Source organism: Papaver somniferum, chromosome 7, assembly GCF_003573695.1.
Source record: "Papaver somniferum cultivar HN1 chromosome 7, ASM357369v1, whole genome shotgun sequence".
NCBI lineage: Eukaryota > Viridiplantae > Streptophyta > Magnoliopsida > Ranunculales > Papaveraceae > Papaver > Papaver somniferum.
This window is the reverse complement of record NC_039364.1, coordinates 101,096,441-101,122,241: the sequence shown is the minus strand read 5'-3', so window position 1 is coordinate 101,122,241 and position 25,801 is coordinate 101,096,441. Positions and strand designations below refer to the sequence as shown.

The window sequence follows — 25,801 nt, the reverse complement described above, 5'->3', positions numbered from 1 at the left end:
ACTGTAACCGTCAAAAACCCTAAGTTTTTAGCAATTTAACCCATTCAATCCATGAAAAACAACAAATAAAAGATTGGGTTTGTAGGGAATACCTTCTTATCCTCATTTCAGTATTTGGAGCTTTAAATGGTTGAATTTCTGATTCAATTTCTGGTTCAATTATAGTTTTTAGACCTTCATCTTCAATTGGTTCTTCTTCTTTAATTCATGGACTGGAAGAGGATTTAGAACACCCGACGTTTGCTTTTTTCTTTGTACGATCCATTATATAGTTCAATTTAACCGATGATCGAATTTTCACGAATCGATAATTAATTACGGTGATGAAAAAAAAATCTGAGAGAAAAGGAAAGTGATTTGGATGGAGGAAGAAGAAGAAGAAATGTTTAGGATAGTTAATTTTTTTATTTTAGGTTCAAGAGTATACAGGTAATTGAACTATCCAATAAACACCCCTTATAAGGTCACATAGGATGGGAAAACTATCTTGTATGCCTTGAAAGTTTTTGGTATGCCTAAAAACAACCTTCATTCTTCTCTTGGAAATGATTCACCATTTCACTGGAGGAGAGATTTTGAATTCCTAACTCAGTTTCTCTAATTATTGAAGGTTCTCTCTATTTCATTTCTTTCTCCGATTAAGAATCAATTTAACCAGGCACTTGTGTTTCTTTCTCACCTTCATTTTATGACCTATTTTTCTTGCATAATCAAGCAATCAATTTCTCACCTGTTGTATCTGTTCTTAACTTTGCTTTCAGTTTCTAAGGACTCAAGTCGAGAGTTTTTAGTCGATAAATTTCGAAGTAATGAACCCAAGTGGCTATACAGTAGAGGTTACCAGTCTTTCTCCTAGTGCTACAGAAAAAGATGTTTATGATTTCTTTGCTTTTTCTGGCACCATTGAACATGTCGAAATAATAAGGTATTAGCTGTTCCGAAACATCATATAGATTCTTCTTTACTTAAATTAATATCTCCTATCCAGCTCCAAATTCATGGTATGGACAATTTATTATCTGTTTTTCCTTCGGTTTTCTTTTTACAGTAGGTCAGTAGCAATGTTCTTTAATATGAACCCAAATTCAGTCAATATTTTGGTTATTCAGTTTCAGTCTGTCTAGTGCGAGTTCTAATAGTTGAAAGATGGAATAGAGATCCTTCATTTGTTAGGGATTAATAGTATGATTTCACAAGCCACTAGTAGTACTGGATTGTTTTTATGATGGGTATGGGATAACAAATGCCAAATGCAGTGAAATTGCTACATATGGTGTTTCACTGCTCAATTCATCTCTTGCCCGGTACCATAGTTTTAACTGATCTAGCATTCTAATTAGACTGTATACGTTGATTTTGAATAAAAGTGAGGAGGGTCTATCCTTTGAGGAAGTACTCTCTTCTTTCTTTGCTAATTATTAGTTATCTCAAAATCTGAGTTCTCGTTGTGGACTATCAAAATCCTCATACGTGGGCATGACAGTGTGAACCTACTACCAACCACTTCCATGAAACCATTTATCACTCGACTTTTCTTTTTGATACGCGAGGTTACACTTTGTTATGTATGTCTTTTATCACTCAACTTCCTCATTTGCCTTTTACTTTTATTTACTTATGTATGTCTGCAACAGATATGGTGAATATGCTTGCACTGCTTATGTAACATTCAAGGATGCCCATGCCCTGGAAACTGCTGTATTGCTCAGTGTGAGTTTTTCGTTGTAAACTCTTCTATTATTCTTCTCTGCTCTCCCCTCACAACTCTATTCAGGGAAGTTTATTTTCTTAATGACTTTGAATTTTGATAATTCAGGGAGCTGAGATTGTTGACCAGCGTGTCTGCATAACTCGCTGGGGGCAGAGTGGAGATGAATCTGATTTCTGGAATAGGCCATCATGGAAGATTGAAGAAGAAGATGGTGGCTCAACTGTAAGTATCTATCTTTTGCTTTAGAATTTTTTGCATTAATGAGTCTGTAAGTTTGCTGAGTGCTAACCGCTTCCAAAACCCAGAGTTCAATTTGAAATGGTTCCCCAAGAATTTTCTGAGTTTGATGAGTAAAATATTCAAATCCATTCACAAACTTGGTGACCATCACAAGTCTAGTACAAATATACAATCTAGAAGCTATTGCATCTTAAGGGCACGCCTTATGGCAAAAACATACATATGGAAAAACAAATTGATGCCTCATCCATAAACACTATCCCTGGGATACCAACTTTTATGGTTCACATCTCGTTGAGATTCCTAGTGTATTCCTAATTACAAGATTTGTACATCTCCCTTTAGGAATATCACTACACCCAATACTTGATGCTTCATCTTGTGAGTTTGTTTCCAACTTTGGGTCCAGATATCTGGTGACCCAGAGCTGGAAACATTGATTTCCAAGGAAATTTGGGTACCATGAGACTTGTTTTTTTTGTAAGATTCCCTTGGATGTGGAAAAAAACAATCCACCATAAGGCTTTCCCTCAGAACTTGAGGTTGTGGCTCAGTACTTCCATGATGAATTACTAGAAACTGCAATAGCCCGATTTCTATAAAGCTAGTAATTGATTTTGAAATTTTCATCATCTTAGAGTACCCAGAGAGATGCCCACTTTGTTCCTACTACTGGGGAAGCAGTAATGATGGCTCAGGATGTAGTTAGAACCATGTTGTCTAAGGGATATGTACTGGGAAGAGAAGCATTGAGCAAGGCCAAAGAAATTGATGAAACTCATCAAGTTTCAGCTACTGCAGCAGCCAAAGTTGCTGAAATGAGCAACAAATTTGGCCTGACTGATAAAATCTGTGTGGGATTGGAGACCGTTAAATCTGTTGATAACAGGTATGGAGTATCGGAAACCACAAAGTCAGCCTTCTCTGCAGCGGGAAGAACAGCAGCAGCAGCAGCCACCACTGTTGTCAACAGCAGCTACTTTTCATGGGGAGCACTTTGTGTTTCTGATGCTCTTGCTAAAGCAGCCAAAGCCGCAGCTGATTTAGGTAATCAGGCCAGTGGAAAGTGAAAGAATTTAGATAATCTGGGCCAAGTATAACTTACGTATTTCAATGTTGCAATATTTTAAATAGTCCGATACGTACTCGTATAAGCAGTTCTGCTATTATTAGATGTATATATTGATGCTATGTTTGTGTAGTAACCTATTTGGGGTGCTGAAAATATTGCATCTTCTCACAGTTAATACTTCATACAAATATATATAAGAATGTGTTATTAAGAAATTTAGGGCACCATCCGTATTCTGACTGACATTGTTGCTATCTTCAATTTCTATTAAAATTCCCACAACTTTCTGACCAACATCTGCCTTCATGTATAATGATGATGGGCCATTCCACCTTTCCGTTCCTTAATTTAACTTATTTTTATAGATCTGATGAAACATACTGCATTGCTCCCTTGCACTACATAGGGCCACTGGGGTAACTCAGTGCCATATGGCGCCAACTACACCACCATCATAATCTGTTGGTTGAGATATTAGGCTCAACGTAAATCTCAGATTTAAATTCGAACCCTGGTCCATCAGATGATTTGGTGGAAAGATACAGATATTATCCATTGTGGATGATAAATGCCTCCAAACCTTGCTAGTTTAATGTGTAGATTGTAATATCTTCTTTCCTTTAAGATGGTACGAATGATGGACCATGATGCATTGTACATTCTCACTTTAGCTTTCACATAGAAGTGTCCATCATCACTAATAATAGGACTCAAAAGACTTAAAAGTTCTTACCTTTTACCTTTACTCAGAATTCTGCTGGTTCACATGGTGTTGGATCTGGGGAGTCTTTCTCTAAAATGATGACACATTATGAAAGCATGGTTACGCTGTTTTACTAGTCTTTCGGTACATGCTGATATAATCTTCTGCTTTTCTCTTAATTTTGTTAAAAGAAAGCTACAGGAAAAGACTATTGATTGGTACATCTTTGCACTTATTCGGGGCAGTTAGGAATCAAGACAAAATGAACCCACCAAAAATTCCTAGTAATGGCGAAGCTATTGTTTGAACGAGTCTTGTTTGATTTGGTATTTAGAAGGGGTGGGGGTTTGAACATCAACTTCTTAGTCATTCTCAGTCATAAACAATTCTCTTAATAAACAAAATAACAAAAGAATTGATACCGAAAAACCAAACTTTCGGACCACGCTGAACGTCTTGCAATTGGCGTCACTCTCTCAGAGAGAGACCCAGTTCAGACTCATTTTAGCACCATATGCAGAAATGTAAACAGGTGAAAATTGATTCATGTCAAACACTTGAAAAACAAGAAGATTATATATCATATATAAACAAGAAACAAGTCTCATTTCCACTGAACAATTACAAATTACATATTCATGAATGAGTAATTCAACATTTCTCTCAAGAAAATGGAGAGAACTGAAATGTATATACTGCTTATTACCCAGAAATTGGGATATTTAAAAATAAAAAAACAAACAAACAAACTTATTAGTCCTTTTTCCTGAATCAATCTCACTCAAATCACTTCCTATGTTCATCTGAAAGATCTTCAACTATACAACAATTAATAAGAAAAATCACTTGAAAAACCAAAACCACATAGCTGAGCAGCTTCTCTTCCCTTTGCTAGTAACAACATACAGGACATCTGACAATTCCATTTTCATTACAATCAGGACATCTTTGAAATCCACCACCATCCTCTTCACATTCTTCTCTGTCTTCGCTATCAAATTCATCATCATAGTCAGTGGCGCATTCTTCTTCATAATAGATCTTACAACTACCTGAACATCTTTCACATGGTACAAATCTTACATCTCCACAGGCTTCACAGACTCCATCATCAATATCACAACCTCGTAGTAACTTCTCCAATTCTCCGTCTTCATGTAATTGTTTTACTTCCTCATTGCTGCCAATGTAGTCTCCTTTCACGAAAACTCTAGGTAACACACCTCTGTATTCACTTCCCAATAGTTCTTTCAATTCATCTCTGAAACCACTATGCATCGATACGTCTCTCTCGTCAAGTCGATATCCAAATCCTTTCAGTATGACTCTTACATTGCAGCAGTCCTCGTACGTCTTTCTTACCCCTCGAAGACTTGTGAAGTATATCACCACCTTATTCTCACCATCTGGTGGGCATTTTGCTGGTGCAACTGCATTGCTTATCTTTTTTGAGAACAAAGAGTTGGCCACTTTCTCATTTTCCTGCGGTGTCTTGGGATTAATCACTGTATTATTCGGAGATAGTTCTTCCAGTGCTTTTCTTAATGTAGAGATCATTTCTGGATCAAAATCTTCAGCGACTATCTTAGAATTTGAGTTTGCATCAATATCTTCATGCTCTAGCCATATTGGTTTCGGTGAGGCAGACTCATTTTCTTGTAGTGTTGGTGTGGTGGGTTCATAAACTTCTTGTGGTTTTTGTAAATGTTGTTCCTCTTGATCCACCATCTTAGAACTGTAATTTGTAGACCCATGATAAGACACACACCTATTCAGAAGATTCGGAGGAAGACGAAGTGGGCTATGTTCATCTTCTAAACCTTCCATTAACTCCCAAGAATTGATTGTTTCAGGTTCACCAGGAGGTGTTCTGATCGGTGTTCTTGAAATAGCTTTAGGTATCGTCTCGTTTATCATATTAGACCAAGTCTTTGCCTGAATTACCTCCGCCGAGAATTCATTAATCTTGCCATCACTATTCTCATAGTTCCTGTTGTCATACTCATCTTGATAGCTTCCACTAAATGTAATACCATCTAAATGATGATGATCAATAGAATCGAGTTTAAGAGAACCCAATGTAGTAGAGGTAAGAGCTACAAGATGATAGCTATCACCTTTACGTTGAGCCGGATGGTGAATTGGCATGGAATGACTACGAGAAAGAGGATTTTGACAGTGTTGGCATCGCGATGAAGATTTCTTAGTACTTGAACTTGCACAACCCATTTCCAGAATTTGATTGGGAAAAAAAATTGATAGAGATTATTATAAAGCCTAACAGGGATGAATTTAGGAAAGACAGACAAACTCAGATGGCTGACTGACGCAGTCTTTAACTGTTATTATTGATGGGCAAAGGTACTTACTTTATATGAAACAAAGGGGGTTTGGATTTGGTTTTCTTTTTTGATGAATTTATTATGAGGATTTAGATCTGATAACAGCTAAATTGGAAACTGATTGAGCTTTAAATGAAACTTCAAATCAGAAAAAAAGTATTACTAACAATCAAAAATGTGTTAGCAATTTTAATAAACTGGGAAATGAATGAGAAATACCTTGATGAAACAAACCCCCCCTGGAAATATCTGATCTTTCAACCCTCAAGTAAGAAACTCAAACAGATATGTTTCTGATCTTGGAATTTGTGCAAAAATCCAGAATTAAATACATCTAAAACCCATAATTACCTTGATGATGATGATATTTGTTTAATTCAACTGATTCCATAATCTCTCTGACAAAGAAGAAGAATAAGAGGAAGAAACAGAGACCCTTTTTTTCTTAGTTCATGAATTCCTCAAAAAATCCAATCTTTATGTGTAAATGGTTTTTCTTTAAAACCTCTCTCTGCTGGGGAAAGAGGAGAGAATGAAGAAGGAAGGAATGGAAAAGTCAGAGGCTTTACATTAAGAAATCCAAGTCCACCATTGTATGCCAAAAGTGAAAACCCCCTCAAGATAAAAAATCAATTCTGTTACCAACTAATCAATTTCTCTGTCAAAAAGAATTCTCTGAAGAGAATAGGTTTAAAAACAAAAGTGGGGTTGGTGGAATTGTTGGGTTAGAAATAGTTGAAGAAATCAAAACACAAGTCTCTATCACTCTCTGTATAATCTAATCCGTCTAATATTTAAGACAATCTAAGTGGCGATGAAATTCTGGGAACAGTACCCTTTGAATCTTCAAAGAAGTGTTCTTATTTAATATATATGTAAGTCTCTTTCTCTCTGTCACTCACTCCAATTTAGACTTCTAGAATCTAGAAAGAGAGAAAGTAAACTTTAAGAAGAAAGTATTGGTTGTACTTGTGCAACTAGTATTTTTTTCTACTCGGTTTTTGCTGTTATTTTTCATCATGACTTGGTAAACTGTAGGCTAAATGGAACCTTCTGTCTTTTAGGAAACGTCCGATACGGGCGGTGAGTATTATTTTGACATCGTTGCGGGGCGCTTATTTTTTTATTTTCTATGAACGGCTTTAGTTACGCGGAACCTAAGAATTTCCTTGTCATCTAGATTTGTTTGTTTCCATGTCTTGTTATTGATCCATCCTTCCTTCCGGAAAAACGGATGTGGTAGATTTTTACGATTTATCCAATTGAAAATGATTAGCAATTAGGTTAATCTCACTTTTGAGTGTAGTAATTGCTTCCACATTCTAGCAGTGGGGTGGTAAAATGACAGTCTAATGTGCTACTATCAGAATGCCATTGCCAGCCGTTGCTTGATGGTAAGGTTTCATTAAATAGTCAGCTAACTAGTAGTTAAAAGTAAACCGAGCTAGTGGGCCGACAGAAGTCACGAAATTGCAATCACAAAGTCTTTATCTACGGAGAAAAATATCACAAAATTGGTCAAAAAGACCAAAACAAATAATTTGTGGGTGATATAAATATCTAACTTTTGATACTTTTTATATAGCCAAAAATCAGAAATATATTGTTCAATTATCCATTTTGGATATTTCACCCAATTTTTTTTTTTATTAATTAACCAGAACAGACCAATATACCCCTATCTTCTTTAAATGCTTTGCGGAAAGCTTCGATCCAAATAAGAACATGCTTTTTATTCAGAGAATGGGTAGTGGTGTGGTGTTGGTGTCGATATGTAAACTAAGGAGCTCCAGTTTTGAGATGTCGATCTGAAGAACTCAATCTTCAAAATTTTGTTTCAATCGTCGTTCGATTTAGTATTATACTTTTCTCCAACCTCTATGCAAATCAGTAAGTTTGATTTTAGTATTTTGAAAAAATCGATACATAGTTTGATTCTATCAATATTTAAACAAAATACTTGAGATTAAACCGGTGTATTTGAGAGTTTGAGAAGAATTAGGAGTTGGGTTTTGTTCGAATTCCCTGCAAGTCAAATCCACTGTCGACATATGAGTTAATTTTGATTTCCTCTTATGGCAAGTTTGACACAGATTCTAATGCAATAATTCTCCAATTCATTATAATTTGAAGTTTCATTAGTTAATGTGATTTTCTTTTTTGAAATTTTTGGTTTTGTTCATGCTTTTTTAGGGTTGTCTGAATGGAGTACCAAATTAAGATTAAACAATAACATTTGCTTTGTTTTAGTGTAATTTGGTTTTGAATCATGTTCAGTATGATAACAATATGATTTTGAATTATTTACCTGTTGTTTGTGGACTGTTCAGTTTTCATGTGTAGCGAAGGAAGTGATGAGGGTTGAGTGGTGGATGGTGATGACTGGTGTTGGTGGGGAGTGGTAGATGTTGTTGGTCGGTGGTGGGTATGGTGAAGATGGTGGATTGTACTGTGAGTGGTAAGGATGGCGAGTGTTGCGGGTAGTGGGGTGAGTTTTAAGTGGCAAGGATGGAGATTTTTGAGTAGTATGTGGGTGGTGTGGGCTGGCGGGGGAGGCAAATGCTGATGGGAATGATGAATTGTGCTGGTTTTCCGTGGTAAGTGTTGAAGGTGGTGGGTTGTGCTTGCTGTCAGTTTTCTGGTAAGTAACTAAACCTAGCTAAGAATGAGCTAGATTATTAGATTAATTCGTAAAAGAGTTTGAATAATAGCATAACTTTGTTGAGTGCGAATTCAGTAAATGTTTGATAATAAGAGCATTGTTTCTTACTTATTCGTATACTTCTTTTCATAATCCGCAGATGTTAGAAATTATGATTCATTGTATAATGAAATGGATGCAACATGATTTATTAGTCAACTTGCTTCTCGATGTGAGCCTTAAACTGGGATCTGCTGGAATAAGCACCGGGTTGAAGAAGAATTATGGATGTACATGAAAGATTATGTTGTTCAGGATGAAATTGATTGTGAATTGAAGATGGTTGCGAACACTCAATAGATTGATGCCTGATGTTGATTCGTTTCCATATCCATGAGACATTAAAAGTTTAATTCCTATACTGTTGCAGCAAAAAGCTTGGACCGACCGTAGGCAATGTAACTGATTTTGTGGTCAGTTCGAGGAAGGAGTAGTGGTGAGATGGTCATAGTAGAAATTACAGTTAGTGGTTATGCAAATATGTTAAGGGAGAAGTGGCTTAATGGTTAAGACGAAACTGGGTTTGCTATATTAAATGATTTCAGTTTGAATTGGTTGGAAATGTTGATGTTTGTGCTTGATGAAGCAAATAGGTTGAGGTGCAGGTGATGATTGAACGTGAACTGAAAATATGTTTTGAACGTTGTTATTATTGAAAAGTTGTACTGCAGCTGTAAGCTTCGGCATATGGATCAGTTTTCTTTATGTATTCAACTGAATAATAACATTAACTCTATTCATATACTTCTTGCAGATGCTTTGAATTTCCAAATTCTATTTATAGTTATGCATTCTACTGACTCATGTTCAATCGTAGATGCTCTTCATTTTTTTTATGCTAAAATTTGAATGAGTTCAGGAACAACACAGATTAAACCGGTTTCATCCTGCATATTTTGAAAAACCCAGATTTTTGGACAAGATGAAACCAATTGCATCCTGATCATTTCAACAATTTTTTTTTTATCCTGGACACTCATGGAAATTTTTTTTTTGTCTTGGATGAAACCAGTTTCATCCTGCATATTCAAACAAAAATATACTTTTTTGTCAAGATGTATCTGGTTTTCATCCTGCATATTCAGACTAGATTGTATGAAATATCATGAAGTTACAATTAATTTAAGTAAATTTTTCGTATTAATTGACCTGCAATTAAGAAATATACATCCATGGATGAATCCAGGTGATCATAAACACATGAAAAGATAAAGTTTTTACAAACAAAAAACTTAAACTTAATTTACATTAATATTTTTTTTGTTGCGACTTATTGCTAAAAAATTGAAATGAAACTGCATTGTTAGTCCTTATTCAATTTCCATTACCTACTTTCATCATTGAGTATTCCATATACAAGGTGTACTCATTTTGTGATCATCTTCTTCCTTAGACTACACCCCATGAACAAACAATACCAGAATCAGTTGATTCTCTTCAAATCATTATGTAACTCCCTTGAAAACTCCACAAATCGAGCAAACCTGAAATCTATTATTCATGCCATTGTATCATCCACTTCAAAACTTCACCAGCTCATCCATGTTTCACCAGCACCATTAGGTCAGCTGCAATCTCAACCCGCAACATAATCACTATCTCAGTAAAATCATCCTGCAACTTTAGCTATAACTTTTCTTTTCTAATTCAAACTAGCACCAGATCCATAATATGCAATCTCATACGAAATCACCACCACTGTATTCCTCGTCTCGGCTCTAACCATCCTATCATAACTGCAACAATCAATTAACCTGCAATTGCATGTACCTGCATCTTCTTGTCAATCTCTGCTCAAATCTTTGTAATATCTCCTAACATTCATCTTTCATGCTCCAGCTCCAATGCTTGGCCTGCAATTCATACGCAATCTTCATCCATCAACACAGAGAATCCCATTTACTCCATTTCTGTCCAAATCTCACACAACTCCAGACACTGCATTCGATAGCACATTCATTTACAGCCTCAACTTCATAATCAGCCATTACAACTCCGTTCAGACCATTAGCTGCAGAACATTTGTTGTTCACCTGCAACATCACATTTCCATTGCAGACTCAAAACCCATTTTAACCACCACTGAAACTTCATAAAACTGCAGCCACTACTACTCCTTGTTCTTGACATCACTACCAACAAACTCAGTTCAAATCCTACCCGAACCTCAATACCACCAGTTTACAACCCAAGCCAACATGCATCAACTCCATCACCATCTTCACTGTGTTCAAGAGCCAGCCACATCAATACAGATTCTTAACAATCCAGACCTGTAGTTCAATAGCAACATCAAGACAACAAATTTCAGAAACCCATCTTCATTGAATCTGAACCAACCTGTTCTTAATTCATCATCATAATCTTCCAGCAACAACAACTCAACCTCGAATTCATCTGTTTATCAGCAAGAACAACATCTTCTTAGTCTCAGTTTCAACTGCAACCAAGCTCGGTCCAATCCTGCAGCCGCACCTTCAAAACGAGATGAAACTGATTTCATTCAGCATATTCCGATAAAAGTACAATTATATCATAGTCTATAACTAGATGAAATTAGTTTTCATCCTGCATATTTTGACAAAAAACAATTATATTATAGTTTACAACTAGATGAAATTGGTTTCATCCTGCACATTTGGTGAAAATACAGCTATATGAAAGTTTACAACTAAATGAAATTGGTTTATAGTTGAGTATTCGGACGAAAATGGTGCATCAATGAATAAATTATATGAAACTAGTTTTCATCCTGAGTATTTTGACGAAAACGTAATTATATCACATATTATAACTAGATGAAACCAGTTTCATCCTAGTATAACATGGATGCAAATAATTTCAGGTCAATCCAAAACAGGATGATACTGGTTTCATCCTAGTATAACATGGATGAAAATAATTTCAGGTCAATCCAAAACAGGATGATACTGGTTTCATCCTAGTATAAAATGGATAAAAGCAATTTCAGGTCAATCCAGATTTTACACAAGCTTAACCCAGATGAAACTAATTACATACAAACAAAATTCAATGAATTTTAAACTGGATTTTACAAAAGTTAAACCAATAGGATCAAGAAACTTACCAGTGAAATTGATGGAAGAAAATTTTTAATGCTCAGCACCACCATTGCATTCAATCGGAAGCAGCTTCAAACCCCCGTTTCCTCTGTTGAGTCAAACCATGAATTTCAAGTTCATAACCTCACTGCAAGCCATCACATATCCAACCTCAAAACCATTACAATTTCGTTTTAGATTCAACAGCAGCATCTGCTGCTCCTCCTTCTATCCCATCTGCTTCTCAATCTTCCACTGCTGTAACTAAGTTCAGTCCCATATCAATTTCTGCAACTTCATCTTCTTGAACTCAATCGGCCATTAAACCCATCAACTACACAGTCTCGAATCAATTTAATTGTGGAAGCTCTCAGATCACGGATTCACAGATCGAACCCATCTTAATTTCATCCTCTCAATCTTCAGAAACCCTTATCAATTCACAATTTCTTCATCTGATTTACCCGAAGAAGCAAACCCTAACTCCATTCATTCACTGCAGCTCCACCCTTGTTTTTCACATTACTAACAAACAAATTCACTTTGCTATTAGCTTCATTTAAATCAAACCCAGTTTCTTTTTCACTGATTTACCAAAACTTGAGAAGAATCGTTCAGATCCACGACGAATTGAGTGAGAAATTCTAGACCAAAACAAATTATTAGACTCATTTTCAAAATCCCCAGTAGATGGTGATGAAGAAGAAGCTCGAAAGATGAGTTTTTTATGGGAAATTTTGGTTGTTCTTTTTTGTGGATTGAGAAACAGAGATAGATTTGATTGGTGGTATGAGAATTTTGAAGAAACTGAAAGTGGGTTGAGAAATAGAGATGGATTTGATTGGTGGTATGAGAATTTTGAAGAAACTGAAATTGGGTTTTGTCTGTAATGGCAAATTGGCGGAGCTGGTTGTGATGGTGAAGTTTTTTTGAAGAGGGAGTTTCTGTGATATGAAGGGCAGTAACGTAAACTCAATATTTAAAGATTCCTTTGGACATTTGACCCAGGCCGAATCCTAACTGTCCATATGGCCCAGGAAACACCCAATTTTAGCTATATAGCCCATTTTCTGGAAAAATATTCCTTTGCAGATTAATTAGGATCACTAACGCGTGTGATCGATAACGAAGGATCACCTCAGATTTTTAACCTCGAATTTTTCCAGCCATTCTCTCGCCTTGTTTCACTGGAGATTGGGTCATAACCGATTTGACACTAACTCTTAGATGATATGTTGTTGGCTTCCTGTTGTTTTTTTTGTTCTTATTTATTATTTCCCATTTTAGCCTGAGCCGTTCCATATTTCTCGATAAGAACTTCAATATACGACCGAGAACACACCTCTGAATCTCTGATTGTACTCTGGAGTCAATTTGACTTTACACACAACACGTTATATTTTTGTCTTCTCACACGGTTAATGACTCATTTTCGACGTCTATACTCTAGTGGACTCTTGAAGTAGTTGGCTCTTGGCTAGCTGGGGTAAAGTTTTCCGGAGCTCGTGCTGGTTGATTGTATTAAATGAATTCCTTTTTTTTCTTGGGGCCTTGGTTACAAGTTCACGGAAGTCTAGAATCCACTAAAAAGCCAAACCAAAACTAATTAGCTGCGGAGTTTAGACTTATGCACCCGGACATTGTAAATTAAATAAAATCGCCGCATGCTAAAGGAGACCAACATTTTTCTCGGTTACTTTTGGCGGTGAAATGACTTGGTGTAGGTACAGCCAGCATTATTAACTTATTTCGAATATCCATCTAGCTGCTAAATTATCACTCATAGGACTAAGCCTAATGCTGAGTTACCAAATTAGGAGTCCAGGACTCAGAGGGCGCACTCATGAATCATGTCATTCATGCACCTTCGAGCCAAAATCCGACTGGACTGTCCATTTCTGCAACGAATTACAAAAACCTTTAAAACTTTTAAAGGAGATGTGAGTTTTACACATTTCGCGCGGGATGTGTTACAAAAGGGTCCCACGTGTAATGTTTACGTTGTGTTTGGCGCACCGGTTCGGATTGTTTATGGCCAAGAAAAGACGTGCTTCCAACTGTTCTTCTTCTTCTTCTTAAAAGATAAAAGGTGCGATTTGATCTTGTTTATGAAATAAGTTAGGAATGTCTTGGAAGTTCGAGAAGAAGATATACTTCTTTAATTATGATAAATTATAAACTAAGATTTTAATTATAATTATCGATGGGAATGTCTGTTGCAGATCCCCTCCTCGTACACGTACACACACATTCAATGTACATTATACGTTAAGCATCTTGTAGTGTTATATATTCATGCTTTCCCCTACACAACCAATCAGCAACAAGACTAATTGGTTAGGTGGAGGAAAATTTCTCAGTTGCGGTTTGCGGATAATGAAAATCTGATTCTTTTTACCCAAATTCTTAATAGCAGCCATTAATTAATGAGAAGCTGATACAGGCTTCGATTCGAACTGTATATCTTCGCAAGAAATTTCTAGTCAAGCACTGACAAATAGGTGATCCGCCTTACTGATTCAAGACAGATTAACAATAATAGACTTTGCTCAATAAAGAGGAAAATCCTACTGTGGATACCTCAGAAACAGCAAGTGTTGTTACAATCAAACATCTGGCACAGCCTAATATATGAGAAGCACCAGTTGTTTGCATACCTTGCGAAGATATACATCAAAAAGTTATTGTTTGCATACCTGAACGCGAAGCTGCATGACCAAAACCTAGACTGAGACGTAAAGAAATAGATATGCATTTTCATGATCATAACATTCGGTTCTAAAAGAGCCAAACCTGGTGCTTTCTACCCGTAGTTGGCGAAGATAGCGAAATAAAGATGCATATATGCAATACAGAAGAGCCATACGTAAGCCCAGAAAGGTGCTTTAGATATATGTCGATCAAAACGCAGCAGTTGGGCCTGAGGAAAACAACCACTATTAGTATTTATGACTTGGAATAGCTCAGTACCGATAAACAATAGACAATCTGAAGAATACCTTGCGATCTCTTCTCAAATGGTAGCAGCTGACCTGACTCCTGAGTATACGAGCATTAATTAAGAAAACTAGATTTTGTGCCCGTGCTACGTTACGGGCATCTTTTTTTTAAACATTTTCATTAAAAATATGTCGCATTTTCAAATGATCGTGGCTCGGCTTCGCCTCGTCCCGTCACTTAGGGTTTTGATTTGGTGTGGCTCGGCTTGGTCTCGCCCCGTCTGCATTTTTAATTTGATGTCGCGGGACTTCCTCTTTTCCGATCGTGTTACATTTTTGATTGGGTATGGGTCGGCTTCGCCTCGCCCGTCGTTTAGGATTTTTAATTTAGTGTGGATTTCTGATTTGGTCTTAGAATCTTTCATTTGGTGTGGCGTGGCTTCGTCTCATTCCGTCGCGATGCTCATCTGGGTGAACTGTAGAGAGTTCCCGCAACAACACGGGATTTAAAGAAATATTGTTATTACTTACATAATGAGTTACTACCAAATCCAATGATCAACCAAAAAATTAAAATAAGCAAGAGGTCAAATACTAACCATTTTAGATCAACCCAATGATCTGAAAATTTCAAAAATTACATAAAATTGAAAAGTGCAAGACTATCGAATTTGCTGGCTAACTTTCAATATTATTAGTTATTATTGGGTCGTAACCAAGAACTTAAATCGTGCAGCTAAATATTAATTTACAATATTGAGGTTTACATTTAAATCCAATTTTCAATCGAATTACAACATTCGACTACAGAGTTTCATTTAATCTTTTGGTAGTCTAAGATCTTAATAATTACACTAAACACACCTTTCTTGTACGTGTTAATACCATACCAAGCCCTTAATGCAATATTAATCCACATGGTAAACTAAATATCTCCCCTTGTCGAAATGCTCCAGTATATATAAACCGAAATATATTCAGTTTCTCCTTCCTCTCTCGTTGTCCTCATGATGATTGTGCTCTGTCCATTGTATATCAAGACTTGCTTTTCACGACTAATAAAAAATGGATGCAATCCAATTAGTTTTCCTTACATAAATGTAAATGCTCAAATAGAAGCACGCAACACGCAAACATGCAAATAGGGAATGATATTTAAGAAACAACAAACAGGGAAGGATATATTACCTGGCCAAACTAACATTCTAGTACCCCAAGACAATCACGGGTACATCCATTTGTTTCTCTCACGCAGACAATTCAACGCGAACTATCATGCCCTGGATGAAGCAAACATCTCAAGCAATTTCCCGCATATAGAAATTCAAATAGTACATCTCAAGCAATTTTCTGCAGAGAACAATTCAAGGAGTACACTATTTTCTGAATACATCTAATAAACTCTCTCGGAGTAGATCATAATGGTTCTTACCACTGCATAGGAGTCCCACTGCTTACATAGTTTTCACCCTTTAGATGAATTACCAAATTCATCTTCATACTCAGCTATTCGTATAAAACCACGACCCCCATCCTCCCTTATTATGCTGCAAATTGATTGAAAATGTTTATCAACGGACAATGAACAACTGGAAACCAATTTAAGTTCATCTTATGAGGTATTACTTTGCAGTTTTCCAGATACCGATTAATAACTACATCAACAATGATTTGAATTGGGTTAGCAACAGTTAACAGATGAATGTTGTCCATTGCATGTTTGATAATGTTACGACTATGCCATATATTTGAGTTCCAGTAGGGACCCATTTACCTTGGTTCCGTCATGCAATCTGTGTTACACGCTGGACTCCAAAGCATACTTTCCGTGTCCTTTTTGCAATGCATGTACTGGCCCATTCTGCCCAACTCCTTGTCCCGTAAGAACACTTATCATTTTCTAGTTCAAGATAACTATTAAATAAGCAAATATACATAGCATCGCATAATTTAAAATTTGAAAATCTTTCATAACAATTACCATGATTGAAGTTGTATCTGCCTTGTTCACCTCCTTGTCAACCATTAGAACACCCACATTTTCAACTGTTTTATTAGATTAGAACAAAACTTGTTTATCCAAAAAACAATTTTATGTGCACTGTAACTGTGCTGAACTGTAATTTTAGAGCTGAACTATGACAGAGTTTCTTGTAAGTGGTAAGTATTTTTTACATTTCTTAGCACGATAAAGTCATTTTCTTAAATAGAATGAGATTATGAAAATTTACAGTAATGGTAAAAGCTTAAGGAACTCGTTTGATAAGGCATGGTAATGACCATTACCATGAAGTGAAATCAGCATGAAAATGTCTGGCATAACTGATTATTTCATCAAAGTCGGCTGATTAGGCACAGTAATGACCATTACCATGAATGTCAGTAACCATCAGAGCAGCAGGTTCGGAAGACTCATTCTGTTGTTTGAGTGCTTCATCTGTTTGAGTATGAGTATTGTCTGTGTCACTTTCAGCTCCAACGAACGCCCTTGCTAAAAATCAGAGCTTGAAAATATTCGCGGCCAGTAAATAATGAAGAAAATGAACATAAGAAAACAATATAGTGTCAATTCCGTATAAAAAGTCATCAGAAAAGGAGTTACCTTGCGAATGGAGAAAACTTGGTGTGGCAAGATAATGAGTCTCTTCCTCCAGTTCCAACAATCATTATGTGGTCCATGTTATTTTCACCAAGTGCTCCCAATTTATTGAGATCAGGTTAGACAATCTTCCAGAATTCTGGACTATTTTGTCTCTTATACTCGGCATACATGCAAGCTTGGCAATCACCACATCAATTGCTAGGCTAAATAGACATGTAAGCGTCAACATCTCTCAACTGTGTGCCCTTTCTATTGCCCGCTCTACACAATTAGTTAAAACATAGGTGGCTTCACTGTTATTATTAGTAAACGCATGATACCCAGAGAGTACATATTGTCTGTTTTCCAAGTATTCTGTAGTACCAAATCTCCAAGCAGAATTTTCATTTCATTATCACAAAAATAAGGTGTTTCAGAATAGTTCCACCAACATCACCAGCACCACCCAACACCAGCATCATTCACCACACCCACCATCTAGATTTCAGTACCAAATATGCATCAGATTAATGTACTTCTGATGACTTTTTATACGAACTTGTAATCTCCCACCCTAACACCTTGAAGATTCTGCGAATCTAGTGCAGATTTTGGACCTGAAAACAAAGCAAAGAAGAAAAGAGGATTCAACTTTTAAATAGCATAACCAAAACATTATAATTATATACGTAAGAGGTGGGTTTTAGGATTACAACAACCTTGTAGCGATTAAAACTCAAGAAAAAATCATAAACATCATACACGTTCTTAGCAACAAAAAATCTAATTCATACTGGCAATGATAAAATTGTATAAGACCTATAGGTTGAATTAACACCCTGCAACATCTTCAATACATTAACACCTGCACAAAAGAAACCCAATTTAATAGATAGTGTGTAACGTACTTGAACATCAACATACATTTTCTCTAGAAAGTATACAGTTGTTTCTGTTTATGATTACTGGCAGAACTTCTCCACCGCTGCTACAATCTGTACCCACCATATTCTGTTTTAAGAAAATTATGTGAGATATGAAAGTAATGTCATTATTATAGTATAAAGACTTGCTTGGCCGCGAAGGAAAGAAGAAATTAGAGCATATTACACTCCAATACTGAACTTCTTCTTCCCTGCAATGATTTCCACATTCAACCATTCGCACACACGTTTTCACATTGTCGATGGAAAAATTCATCTTAACTTTCATATCCATGGCATTACCAATTCAATCAACAACTGCAAACACAATGGCGCAGTTATTCCCTTGTCGTCTCTAATCCAGATCAAAACTTTAGTAGCCCCATTTCAGTAAACTGTGACGAAGTCTAACAGATCTTAATTGCATATGAAGTGCCTTATGGAGCAAAATAGAAAGCCTGAGCTTCCTGGAAAGCCTGGTTCTTTTCTAACGTAACTCTGGTATTTCATTGGACCATGGTACCTATGATTAATTGCACAATAGAATACCTCAACTGAAGCCCATTGCACTGTTCAATTGTCATTTTCTGCTGTCAAGAACAAAAATTATCCCTGATCCACTTTCGGATCAAACTAAAGTTTAAAAAACACAAACCAAACCAAAATTTAAAACTGAAATTTTATTAACCCCCATAAAAAAAGTCAAAAATGATTTAATATGAAACAGGATTTCATAGAAGGCAAAAGAAATTGTTTACCCATGATATGACACTGCAAAGGATTGTCCTTCTCCACCACAAAATCATAACCTAAGATTACATCTACATATCACAAAACAGAATTTGCAGCAAAAACTCCAGCTTGAAAGAATAAAAAATACCCACCTTTGGCATTGTGATGTGTTTACGGGAGAAAACCTTAATCGCATTAACCTAGTATCAGCTGCACGAATAAAATAATAATCAGCAAATCAATAAAACAAATTATAAACAGTACTAACTTAGAAATCATTCTCCAACAAAACTAAACATGGGTTAGGGTTTACTGATTTAGAGAAACGAAAAGACAAAAAAAAAGGGTTAGGGTTTACCAAGAGCAAAGTTTGTACCTACAAAATAAAACATGGGTTAAGGCTTATTGATTATACCTGCAAAACAAACATGGGTTAAGATTTATTGATTCAGAGAAACGAAGAGACAAAATAAAAGGGTTAGGGTTTACCAAGGGAAAAAATTAGTTTTAGAATTAGAAAAGTGAACAGATAGAAGATGGTATGAACAGAGAGACGGAGAAGGAGTGAAAGGAACAAAAGAACATCAGTTGATTAGTGATTAAACCCTTGTCAAGTTTTCTTGCCGTAGGAAACAAGAAGAAGAAGAACTCTTTAGGCCGTGTTCCATAAGAGAGAAGAGAGGAGAGCGAGATTAGATTAGGTTTTGTTGTTAGCGGTATTTTTCTTTTTTTGGGTTCTTTTTTCGGGAAATTTTGGGAGAGAAACCGTTTTTTTCTCTCCTTTGAGGAAAAGTGAAACAGAGCAATTCTGTTTGAGGGTGAGGGTCACCGTTCAACGTGGAGCCTAAGGAGTTTAGAATTTTAAAGGAGTTAGATATCAAAATTTTGAACAAATAATGAATTAAAATATTGAAATCTATTACTCGTCCTTCTGCCTCGGTAGTCGGTATCTTGAAGCAGCCGTATGCATGCAGGAACCAAGTCCACCCTTGAAATGTTACATTTGTCCCCAGCAAAGAGAAAGATCGCCATATGGAAGTACCTAAACTTCTAACGTGCCATAAAACGACAGGATCACACACAGGAATGAAGTGCCATTACTGTTCATTGAAAACTTCCATCTGGCCAAGTTTGTAGAAGCGTCGACACAGGCGGTCACTTTTTTTTTCTTTTTCTTTGATCAGCTATATACCTTGTAAGCTCAGGCCTCATATCTTCAGAAAGCTTGTAGTAAAGATTTTCCATTTTAACTTTTCTTACAGTTTTTTTTTTTTTTTAAGCATTAGAATGTTGTTTATTACTTAAGTACTGCGTTCCAGTTCCATCTAGCTATGGCGGTGACTAAATACAACCTTCAATTGGGCTAAATGCAACCCTAACAGAAAACAACTCTCCTATTTGTGCAGTTAGTTAAGTCCAACCATGATTATATTTACAATCTTTTTTATATGCAACCCACAATCATGTTGACTGTTTCTTTCACTCTAGTATGAATTTCTACTACTCTGACACCTTCAAATATTTTTGATGAGCTCACGGTAGGTAGTCCCTTCGGAATCATAAGTTCTCTTTCTTAAAGAAAATTATAAAATTGTTTGAAGAATCAACACATAATCTTCTCAAAACAAAGAATATAATCCAACAAATCTTCTCATTGTTACCTCACTTTGTTTCCCCAAGTTATCTACTGCATATATAATCATTTGATTTCTATGAGTCCATGACGTTGCAACCTGCCAACCTTGTTAAAGATGGTGTTTGAGAAAATGAGTTTCAATAAAAGGTATTATGGTCTTGGTGTGGTTTGATCTAATGACCTAAGGGTCTAAGGATACTCACTCGTTTTTAAGTGAATGAAATGGAACCTTTAGTCCCACACTGTGGAAAACTAAAGAGGTGCTCCACTATATAGCCATATTCTTATGGATATATTGTAAAATGTGGGTGGAGCGGGAAAATACATGTTTCGACCCATGCATATGCGCGTATACCACATGCTAAGTCTCGTGTCTAATAGAATTTATTTTTTGCAAGTTTATCTTTAGGAAATTTATTCCAAAAATATTTTCTTAAGAGTTTATTTATGGGAGAATTCCTTTTTCAATTTTAATTGTTTTACAAGTAAACTTGTTTTATCAGGAAACCAAAACCTAACTTGATTTTCAAGAAATCATTTCCTATAAATAAAACTCGACATTGTTTTACACAAGACACAAGCAGGGACCATCTTTCTGTCTACTTTTCTTCATTTTCTTGCTTTTGTTTTTGTGCGGCGTTTTACTTCCATCCCTATTGCTGAGTTCAAGAGTGGGTAACTTGCGTTGTGCTAACTCAAGTTATATCGGGCAGTCTTATCCTGGACACATCTTCGTTGTGAGGGGTTTAGCATTACTCATCTCGAGTATACCCGCGAACTAATGTGTTAAGGACAACTTGTTGAACCTGTGATTCTGCCCTCATTAAGTAGTTTCGGTAGAGTTGTTTCGAATTAGTTCTTTACATATTACTTTTGATACATGTAACGTGTTATTCATTGTTGCAAGATTCCAACAGATGGTACTACCATATACAGTAAAACTTCTTTAAAATAATAGCTTTGAGACTGAGGATATGGGCTTGGCATACCCAAGGCCCAAAACCCTCACCCAACCCATTTCCAATATCCATACCCGTTTCCCTTTCTAGCCGTCAGATTGGATCATCTCAGCATCCTACGGTCGCAGCATTGTCAGTACATCAAAGTCTGAAGCTCCTGTCTAACACTACAGCACCTAACCCCATCTTGAGCCGTCAGTTTCGTTGTATCAGGCATCCGACGGTCAATACCAGCCTATTCACTTGTAGCCGTTAGATCTATCTATCATTTCCGCATCCCACGACTCAGCTTCGCTGGACATCGAATTGGCTACACCCGCTTCACACTGTAACAACCTACACCTATACCCATCGCCAAACACTCCCCTTCTTCTTTCCATCGAACCCATCTTCTTCCTCCCACTCCCTCTGCAACTACTCCACTGCCACCACCAACTCCGTATGCACCTTCCATACCGCCACCACCTTCATCATATCACTCTAACAACCAACACCCATCACTCTATTACATCAACCTCTCGATCTTTTTCTCTCTGAAACCCTAGTTTTAGGGGTTGATGAAATAGGTTAGGTTAAAGATGAAATTGGAAGCAACAGGAGATGTAGGAGACGCACAAGAGGGATGGGTCGAAATCAAAATCAAATTTCAGAGAGTTGGTATGATTTAATTTCGATTTAGGTGAAACCCTAATTTTTGGGGATTTTGATATTTTTATGTTGCAACTATAAATAGGGATGTGTGGGTGTTGTAGAAGGTATGCATGGATTAGCCGGAGCATCAATAGGAATAGTTTAGGTTTTATTTTGTAATTTACATTTCCATGAACTGTTAGTTTTAGGGTTTGTCAATCTTTCAGTTCCACAATTTTCAATTCAAATGCACTGTTAAATATTTGTTGTTCAGAACTCCAACATGTTTTGAATGTGATTGTTACAATTTTCATTAAGCTCATGTTCATGTTATGTTCTTATGTTAGCATCAGTAGGATAGTTTTATACATTGTTGTCTGACAAACAACATGTTTAAGAACTTCATCATGTTTTAATTCTACTACTAAGGCAGAGATGAAACTCTAGATAAATATAACCCTATTGTATGAGCACTTCTTCTCCATGACAGTTTGATGACAAGCATGTTTTAATTTCCGAAAAGGCTATATGAACTGAATGTAGTATAATCTTAGATTGCTTGTACCTTAGAAATACAAGTAATGCTAGGGGATTGACATATGATAGCTGAGATTAAGGCATCGCTGTGATAGGAGAAGACTAGTATATCATCTTAGAGAATTATATGCAGCTAGGGGTGGAATTGAAGCCTTAGTTCTCACCTTATCCCTTAGCTTCCATCACTGCCCTTGGCTCACAGCCTTGGTTTGTTTGTCTTTGTTTCACTGTTTCTTTGTTCTCTGTCACTGTTACCTCATTGCTTTACTTACTGCCTTGTTAATTTAGATAACTAGCTTAAAAACTTCAACTATACACCCTAGTCCCTGTGGAAATGACCCGTTCTTGCACAAGCTACAATCGACACCGTGCGCTTGCGGTTAACAAGTAGGCTTCCTCTTGCTCTTATTTTCTGTCCCCTTCCCAAGCCCACCAAGTTTTTGGCGCCGTTTCCGGGGACTGGTGCTGTGTAGTTGAAAAGAAAAAAAAAAGTGTACCTGTCTTAGTGTAACTTAGCCTGTTGTAGCTGTAACTTAGTGTTTTGCTGTTGTAACTTAGTATAACTATATTAGTGTAATAGTTTTAGTATAACTTAGCTATATTAGTATAACTGCATCTGTAACTTAGTGTAGCTCTTAGTGTAACTTAGCTTTAGCTGTAACTGTAGTTCTGCATCTCCTGCATCCATATCTGCATCATTTAGCATCTGCATCTTAGCTGTAAGCATTGCATCCATTGCATCTTCTCCATATCTGCATCTTGCATTTGCATCTGTGTTTGCATCCTTGCTCTTCAGCTTTGCTCATTGCCTGTATCTTTGTCATGCCCTGTAAGCATGATGCTATGCAGCCTTGCTTCATCTGCAGCATTGCCCTGTGGCCTAGCACCTATAGCATTGCCTTGTCTGAAACTTGCTGCCTGAGCATACTTGTTATTTTCTTGCTGTGCTGCTTTCCCTTTTTCCTCATTGCTTCTTGGCCTCACCCATTTGCTTCAAAGAGACTGATCTTCTCTTTTGAGCCAACAGGTGCTGCTACAGCCAGCCTCTGGTGCTGCTGCTGTTTTCTGTGTTGCTGCTGCTGCTGTCTTGCTGCCTCCTACTGCTGCTGCTTCTTCTTATTGTTTCTGTTGCTGATGAGCCTTTGGTGCTCTTGCTGAAGTTGTTGTTGCTGTGAACCAAGCCCAACTGGGCTGTGCAACTAAAACAGAACAACTGGGCTGTGCTACAAGAGTAAGCCTGAACTGTGGGCTTGACCCAAACAAAAGTTGACAACCATTTTCAAACCCAGTTGCACTTCTTTTTGGGCTGTGTAAATTCTAAAAGTGATTATGGGCTTGTGAATTGGACTGTGGACTTAGTTACATTTTGGGCCTCAAACTGAAATTTGTTTAAACTGTGGGCTCCAACCTTTTGTGGGCTTAGACTCAACTGAACTTTAGACCCCTACATTGTGAGCTTAGACCCAGACCAAAAATTTGAAAAACGTTTTAAAGTTTTAAAACCCAGCTGGGCCTCGCATTCCAGTTAACTGCTAGCCCAAAAACCCAACTGTTTCTGAACTCTGGGCTTGTTTCCGAACTTTGGGCCTGAACCAAACTTCGAGTGGGCCAAACTTTCAAAATTCCAAAAAACCAACGGTGAGATTTACTCACCAACAGTGGGCCTAAGAATCAAAGTTTTTAAAACAAATTTGGGCTGCAAAAACAACCCATCTGGGCTTCAGAGCAAGCTTTGCCCCAAACGGTTGGGCTCTTTTATTTAAAACCTTTTGCTGGGCTCAATTCAAACTGATTCGTTGGGATTCACTTCACACTCAGCTAGGCTTCATTTTGCACAGCAGTTGTGGGCTGTTTTCAAATTTCTAGTGGGCTGTGCATTCTTCCACCAATGTGGGCTTGCTCCCGATTTTAAAACCAAATTTTTCTTTTCAAAACCCATTAAAAACCAAATGATTCCCTAAAAACCAAAAGTTTCCCATAAAAACCAAATGATTCCCACAAAATCAAATGTACGTTAGAATTTTCTTGTATATACTCCGGTAGATAAAATTTTTAAATCCTATGCTTCTTTTGTACATATTTTGCTAATCCAATATGATCTCGGCTGAAATATGTTGGATTTTTGCCTTGAATAACGGAGTTCTAATTTTGCTTTCGCCGTCAAATCGGGTATTCTCTTTCCTTTTTCTCTACTCAGCATAATCCTCTTCGTACGTTATAATTCTTTTCATATTTTGAAACATTGGGAACAATGTTTAGTTTAGGTTTGGGGGTATGGTATAGATACTTTGATAACATGCTATAATCGAAAAACATAACTCTTTATTTTTGAAAAAAAAAATAATCAAAAATCAAAATTAAAAAATTAAAAAATTGAAAAAAACATAAAAAATGGAGCTCATTTACCTTGAAATGTTGACTCTTATGCATGTATGTAAACATAAGGATTCTTAGTCTAGATATTTAGGCACCCCTGATTCTAGCACAATTCACATAGTGCTAAGAAACTTGCACGCGCACGATCTACCAATACATGTATAGCCTCATCCTTGAGGTGTTCTATCGGAAGTCACGATTGCCAATCACTTTAGAATACTGAACGAAACTTGACTAGCTTGTTATTTGGTTGGTTGGGATAGAAGGTGGAGGTTACATTAAGAAAGACAACCATCGAATTTAACTGGGTGCATCAAAAAGGGCTACCTCTTGCTAAGAGTCATGTAATTTTTTGTTTCCTTTTGTATATGTATCAAAAGTGTTACCATGTTAAAAAAAAAAAAATATGATGTATTCAAAAAAAAAAAAAAAAAATATCAGAAAAAAAAAAATACAAAAAAATTAAGTATTTATCAAATTCCATTTGTGTCATGTAAAGAAAATAGTTCTCTCTTGTCCAAAAATAAAAGAGAGTAGTCAATGTAAATAAGAGTCATTTTTTTGTTTTAGTAAGCAAGGAAGGTTGTACGCCATTGATGTACAACACGAGAAATTGTGAAATACCTCCAACTCATTCACAATTCTCGTAAAGTCCGG

At 36.6% G+C, this 25,801-nt stretch overlaps 2 protein-coding genes and 2 long non-coding RNA genes across 5 annotated transcripts; 2 read left to right on the top strand and 2 right to left on the bottom strand.

Moving 5' to 3' along the window:
• Positions 1–486: 486 nt before the first annotated feature.
• Positions 487–3,238, top strand: LOC113297983 (binding partner of ACD11 1-like). Of its 2 annotated transcripts, none has more exons than XM_026546610.1 (5): positions 487–610; positions 762–925; positions 1,635–1,710; positions 1,817–1,933; positions 2,599–3,238. In XM_026546610.1, exons 2-5 carry the CDS (start codon positions 810–812, stop codon positions 3,019–3,021), a joined length of 732 nt encoding a protein of 243 aa, XP_026402395.1. In that variant the 5' UTR covers positions 487–610; positions 762–809; the 3' UTR covers positions 3,022–3,238. The 2 variants fall into 2 exon arrangements, with proteins under 2 accessions (XP_026402395.1, XP_026402394.1); XM_026546609.1 differs by having other exon boundaries at positions 2,590–3,238.
• Positions 3,239–4,289: 1,051 nt separating this feature from the next.
• LOC113297982 (uncharacterized protein At5g39865-like) lies at positions 4,290–6,956 on the bottom strand. The gene has a single exon (XM_026546607.1). It carries the CDS (start codon positions 5,953–5,955, stop codon positions 4,618–4,620), a length of 1,338 nt encoding a protein of 445 aa, XP_026402392.1. The 5' UTR covers positions 5,956–6,956; the 3' UTR covers positions 4,290–4,617.
• Positions 6,957–7,760: 804 nt separating this feature from the next.
• Positions 7,761–9,524, top strand: LOC113292855. The gene is made up of 3 exons (XR_003331908.1): positions 7,761–7,958; positions 8,399–8,709; positions 8,870–9,524. It is a non-coding gene; the product is annotated as an uncharacterized LOC113292855 (long non-coding RNA).
• A 6,222-nt stretch (positions 9,525–15,746) lies between these two features.
• Positions 15,747–16,216, bottom strand: LOC113300448. The gene is made up of 3 exons (XR_003335801.1): positions 16,203–16,216; positions 15,959–16,050; positions 15,747–15,825 (listed from the first exon to the last, which is right to left on the bottom strand). It is a non-coding gene; the product is annotated as an uncharacterized LOC113300448 (long non-coding RNA).
• Between the last annotated feature and the right edge of the window lie 9,585 nt (positions 16,217–25,801).